The 6,000-nt window shown below is 42.7% G+C and overlaps 1 protein-coding gene across 2 annotated transcripts in view; it reads left to right on the forward strand.

Annotated features, from left to right (window-relative positions):
- SRSF4 (serine and arginine rich splicing factor 4) overlaps nt 1–5,732 on the forward strand; it is a 28,630-nt gene extending 22,898 nt beyond the window's left edge. The window contains exons 4-6 of one of the 2 annotated variants that reach the window (XM_059690488.1): nt 213–427; nt 3,884–3,973; nt 4,226–5,732. In XM_059690488.1, the coding sequence (XP_059546471.1) occupies nt 213–427; nt 3,884–3,973; nt 4,226–5,066 (1,146 nt within the window). In that variant the 3' untranslated portion in view covers nt 5,067–5,732. The remainder of the gene's footprint in view (nt 1–212; nt 428–3,883; nt 3,974–4,225) is intronic. The other variant, XM_059690489.1, reaches the window with a different exon arrangement.
- The last annotated feature ends 268 nt before the right edge of the window (nt 5,733–6,000 follow it).

Below are 6,000 nucleotides of genomic sequence, written 5' to 3' on the forward strand. Positions count from 1 at the left end.
CCCAAGTACCTGCCCTTCTGTTCATGGGCTGATGCTCTAACCACTGAGAAAACTGGCCAGGGCTGTAGATGTAACTATTTTTAGAATAAACTTTATTCTGAGGAAAGCTAGCATTTCTTCCTAAAAGAAAGGGAAAACCTTTGTTACTGTGATTGCACTAGCTGCTTAACAAAATGTGTCTTAACCTAAGCAGTGATTTTCTTTTTCTTTAGGATTATATGCGTCAGGCAGGAGAAGTGACATATGCAGATGCTCACAAGGGACGCAAAAATGAAGGGGTGATTGAATTTGTTTCTTACTCCGATATGAAAAGAGCTTTGGAAAAGTTAGATGGAACTGAAGTCAATGGCAGAAAAATCAGATTAGTCGAAGACAAGCCTGGTTCTAGACGGCGCCGGTCCTACTCCAGGAGCCGGAGTCACTCCAGGTACTGTTGATGTCATTATGTGTTGGAAATCACTATAAATTCATTAATGAGAATATAAATAATATATTTTCTTTCTCCTGTTGAATTCTCAGGAATATAGTTCTTCAATAACTCAGAACTTAGAACTACATATTTATTTGTAAAGCTCTTGAACTCTTATGTCATGAATACAAATAGAAGTAAAGTCCTTTCTCTGAGGCAGGAATCAGTGACCTTCTTTCTCGTTTCTTCTTGGGTCCCCCATATCATACCTTCACTGAGGGCAAACATGGCCACTAACTGGTCCCTTGATTACTCTCCCAGATGCTCTAGCTATTCAAGTGTGGAGACTTTGTCTTTTTGTCTTACTCAGCAGCTGCTCTGCACATGGGCCAGGCACTTGTGAACAAGGCAAATATAGTCCATGCCCTCATGAACTCAGTCTAGTGGAAAAAACAGGCATTGAGCATTGTGCCAAGTATGCCCAAGGAAATGTACAGCACAACCAGTCTGGAGAACAGGCAAAGGCTTCTCTAACAACCCACCATAGAAACTGAGCTCTAAAAGATAAGTTGGAGATGATGGGCAGAGACTAGGTCCACACATTGCAATCATGTCTCTTAATTCTCCTTTTTTTTCTTTAAATATAGTTGTATTGATTTCAGAGAGAAGGAGAGAGAGCTAGAAACATCAGTGATGAGAGAGAATCATTGATCAGCTGCCTCCTGCACGCCCCCAGCTGCCAAGCCTGCAACTTTGGCATGTGCCCTTGACCAGAATTGAACCCAGGACCCTTCAGGCCAACACTATCCATTGAGCCAAACTGTCTAGGGCTCTTAATTCTCCTTTTAATCACTAATATGTCCTCCTTTACCTTTTTTATTTTCCATGCATTTAGTTGTTAAATTATCTATTTTGAAGATTTTTCCGATAGTTGAGATTTTGCTAATTGTGTCCTTGTGGTGTTAACACTTTTTTTCTTATTCCCCATATTTCCTATAACTTGTTAGATGTTGAGGCATTCAGAGTAAATTCAGGTGTCCTTCACAAGTAGTTCTTTGTACTTCCTGTTGCCTCACTTATGTGGTGTTTGCCTGTCCCACTTTGAACGATGGTTCCATTATCAAGTTCTGCATCAACATTTCACATAATAATTTTAGCATCTATTGATAATTATTACCTAGAGCTATTTGTTGGTGGTTACAAAATGATGACTTTCTAATTTTTTCATTCTTTCTGTATTTAAAGGCTATACTTCTATAAAGGATAATTTCCCTCATCCATACTTTTGTTACCTTCAAGTAGTTTTTATAGGAGATGCAAACTGAAAATTTGATACTTTTATTTACCAGCTTTCAGAATATTAAATGTGCCCTAGTAACCCCCAAAGGTGATAAGGGTGGTCATTTAGCATCATTTTGAATGTGTTCTTGGATGTTTATATATTTAATGTTTTGTCTATTGCAGCCATAATTTTTTATGCTCAGAATGTTATGTCTTTGGTCATTGAGAGCTTTTCAAGTTGGCTCCTGTTTCAGTATCTTTTTGTTTGGATTTTGTGTGAATATGCTTTACTAAATATTTCTCAAAACTTTTGTTTTAAATGTATTTTTATTGATTTCAGAGAAGAAGGGAGAAGGAAAGAGACACATCAATGATGAGAGAGAATCCATGATCAGTTGCCTCCTGCACGCTCCACACTGTGGATCGAGCCCACAACCTGGCCATGTGACCTGACCAGGAATCAAACCTGGGACTTCCTGGTTCATAAGTGGATGCTCAGTCGCTGAGCCACACTGGCCAGGTCCCCAAAACTTTTTTTTTTTTAATATATTTTATTGATATTTTACAGAGAGGAAGGGAGAGGGATAGAGAGTTAGAAATATCGATGAGAGAGAAACATCCATCAGCTGCCTCCTTCACACCCCCCACTGGAGATGTGCCCGCAACCAAGGTACATGCCCTTGACCGGAATCGAACCTGGGACCCTTCAGTCCGCAGGCCGATGCTCTATTCACTGAGCCAAACCGGTTTTGGCAGTCCCCAAAACTTTTTATGATCATTTTCAAACATAAAGTTGAAAGAATAGTTCACAAACATCATATACCTTCCAGCTTCAACCGTCATTATATTTTCAGCCTCATCCCAGGATATTTTTTCTCATTTATTTCTAGGGAGGTTCAGGGGGAGAGGGGGGTGCATCATATGAGAAAGACACATCAATAGGTTGCCTACTGGGGCTGGTAAACCTGAAACGGGTGTGTGCCCTTGACCGGGAATCGAACTAGGGGCCTTCAGTCCTGGGGTGATGCTCTAACCACTGAGCAACCAACCAGGGCAACTTGTCTTTTTTGCTCTGTGTATGTGTATTTATATACACTCTATACATTTATTTTGTTGTAGTGTTTGAAAGGAAGTTATGACACTTGGCTCCTAAATACTTAAGCATGTGTCTCTAAGAAATAAGGATAACCACACATCTATTTTCTAATCTAAGAACGTTGATAGTGACTCTCTAAAGTTCTCTAATGTCCAGGCCATATTACAGTTTTCCCAGCTGTTCCATGGATGTCTTTATAGCTGCGTTTTTTCTTTACCAGGATCTAGTCTTATTGTCATGCATTGCAAGGGGTTGTTAGGTCTCTGTGGTCTGAGGCAGTTTTTCTACCTTCTTGTCCCTGTGACATTTACTTTTCTTGATTTCTAATACTATCCCACATTCTGAATTTATTTGCCTATTTCCTCTTGGTATCACTGAATTTGAACTTTATCCCCTGAAGTTCCTGTAATCTGGAAGTTAGATATACAGAGGAGTCAATGAGATGAAATACAGGTCAATTTTTGGCAAGAATCCTTTCATAGATGTTGGTGCCCAGCAATCTCTGAAAGTTTGCCTCTTTCTATCATGATGAGATGTTCTGAGCCCATTTTCTTATTCATATCCTGCCCTACACCTGGAATATGTTGTTTCCCCCACTGAACCTAAAAGGCATGATAAGGAGAGTCCACGTGAAGGGAACAGATTAGATGGGTAAAGGCAAAAGTGTGCCAGGTGGCATGCCGGGAAGCTGCTGTGGGACCAGGGGAAGGGGGTGGAGGCAGATAGACTGGAGAAGAGGCTGAATTATCATGTAAGAGGATGAAGGAGTGAGAAGAGTCAAGGGTTGCTGTCGTTTCTAGCATGAGTACGTGGGTAAATAACGGCAGCATCTGTGGAAATGAGGTTGGAACCCAGCTGAGTGAATTCAAGATTGGAGTTGCTCAGTTTCAGGTTTCAGGTAAGCCATCCAGGTGGGATATTTGTGAGCAACTTGATCTGTGGACCTAGAGCACAAGGAAGAGTTCTCTCTCAGCATTGTGCCTGAACAGTCAGTGCCATACATAATTATTTTATTGAAAAAATATCTTAGTTGACTGTCCTCTAGGCTTTTGTCAGCAAGTATTATTAATATATTTTTTAATGTTTTCTCTCTATAGGTCTCGCTCTCGAAGCAGACATTCTCGTAAGAGCAGAAGCCGAAGTGGCAGCAGCAAAAGCAGTCATTCTAAGAGTAGATCTCGGTCTAGGTAGGTCTTCCTTGTATAAGTGGAGGGTTTGGACAGGAAACACCCGTACCATTTGCCACATTGATTACAATCATGTTACCAGTCTTATCTCATGCCAGTTTCTCCAGATCTAGACTGGAATCCTGGGTCTTCAGCAATCATTGGCCAGGCATCATATTGTGGGGCAAGGTTCCACATCCCTTTGACTTTTCCATCTGATGATGAGCATCAGGCATGGAGTTGTATGTGACTTTCACATCACTGTCTTCTCAGGTCTGGCTCCCATTCCCGGAGCAAGAGTCGTAGCCGCAGTCAGAGCCGCAGCCGGAGCAAGAAGGAAAAAAGCCGCAGCCCCAGCAAGGACGACAAGAGTCGCAGCCGTAGCCGCAGTGCAGACAAGCGTCGCAGCAAGAGTAAAGACCAAGTTGAAGAGAAGATTCAGAACAACGACAATACCAGGAAGTCCAAGAGCAGGAGTCCCAGTCGGCATAAAAGCAAAAGTAAAAGCCGAAGCAGGAGTCAGGAGAGGAGAGTGGAAGAGGAGAAGCGCAGGAGCAAGAGCAAGGAGAAGAGCCGGAGTCAGGAGAAAGGCCTCCGCAGGAGCAGGAGCAAGGGAGGCAGCAGGAGCCGCAGCAGGAGCCGCAGCAAAAGCAAGGATAAGAGGAAGGGGAGGAAGAGAAGCCGGGAGGAGAGCCGTAGTCGCAGCCGCAGCCGCAGTCGCAGCCGCAGCCGCAGCCGAAGCAAGAGCAAAAGGAGCCGAAAACATGGCAGCAAGCGAGACAGCAAGTCAAGCAGCAGCAGCGAGAAGAAAAAGAAGGAAGATGCCGACCGCTCCCAGTCCAGGTCACGGTCCCGCTCGGTGTCAAAGGAGCGGGAACGTGCCAAGTCCGAGTCTGGCCAGAGGGAAGGTGGAGGGGAGAGCAAGGATGCTAGCACCAATCAGGAGACCCGGTCCCGGTCAAGGTCCAATTCTAAATCCAAACCAAATCTCCCGTCAGAATCACGCTCCAGATCAAAGTCCGCTTCAAAAACCCGATCTCGGTCCAAGTCTAGATCCAGGTCTGCATCCAGATCACCTTCCCGGTCTAGATCTAGATCCCACTCAAGATCCTAACGGGCTACTACCACAGCTGGAACTACCCGAGAAGTTTTGTACATGTTTGGTAGCCGTAGCACAAGTGATTGAAGTAGAACATACGTCACTGCTGTACATTTTTAACTCCCCTAATGGTGTGTCTACAATTGTTAAATCTAAGTGCTTCCTCTCTGTAAAGCCTCCTGGCGCCAGGCCTTCCTGCTCGACTGAAAACAATCTTCTCTTTGAAAACCCCCTTTCCTCGTGGTCCACAGTAGAATATCCAAAATGCCTTGGCTTTCAGGCCTGGCATTACTTACAGGGAGCTCAGTACCTGGACGAGTCTAAGGCTGGAATGATGACATAGGTAGGTATGGTGAGTTCAACCATTTTTGCCCTTGAATTGATGCCCTTTGATGTATGCCATTTAGTGAAAGTGCTAAGTCTTAAGTTTCCTACCACTTTGGTTTCATATTTTTGGACTTACAAAGTTGTGAATAGCACAGTCAAGGAAAATTGATATCTGCAGTAACCCATAGGAAACAAACTCTAGAGTTCCATATTCTGGTATTGTGATTATATTGTTTTATATTAAGAAAATAAAAGAAAATAATTTTTTTTAATTTTATTTTTCCCCGTCTTGCAAAGTATAGTGACCCCCGTTTCCATTAAATTTGAATAAAGACTATTTTTGCTTGACAAAAAGTTCATGGTGCTTAAATCAAAGTTGTATTTCCTGATCTCTCTTTATACCTCTTTTCTTAGCATAAAAAGTTCAGTGTATAATGGCTCTTTGGTTTCTTAGGATCATGGGTAGGGAGCCAACACTTTTTCCTAAAGGATTTTTCTCACCCAACAGCATAAAAGAATTTAGTTTCTCAGAAATTTATAGTCCTTCCTCTCTCAGAAGCATATGACCAAGCTGATGAGAAATGAATCATTTTGGGAACTTGGAGCATCAGCAGATGAGTTC

Source organism: Myotis daubentonii, chromosome 3 (genome assembly GCF_963259705.1).
Source record: "Myotis daubentonii chromosome 3, mMyoDau2.1, whole genome shotgun sequence".
NCBI classification, from domain to species: domain Eukaryota; kingdom Metazoa; phylum Chordata; class Mammalia; order Chiroptera; family Vespertilionidae; genus Myotis; species Myotis daubentonii.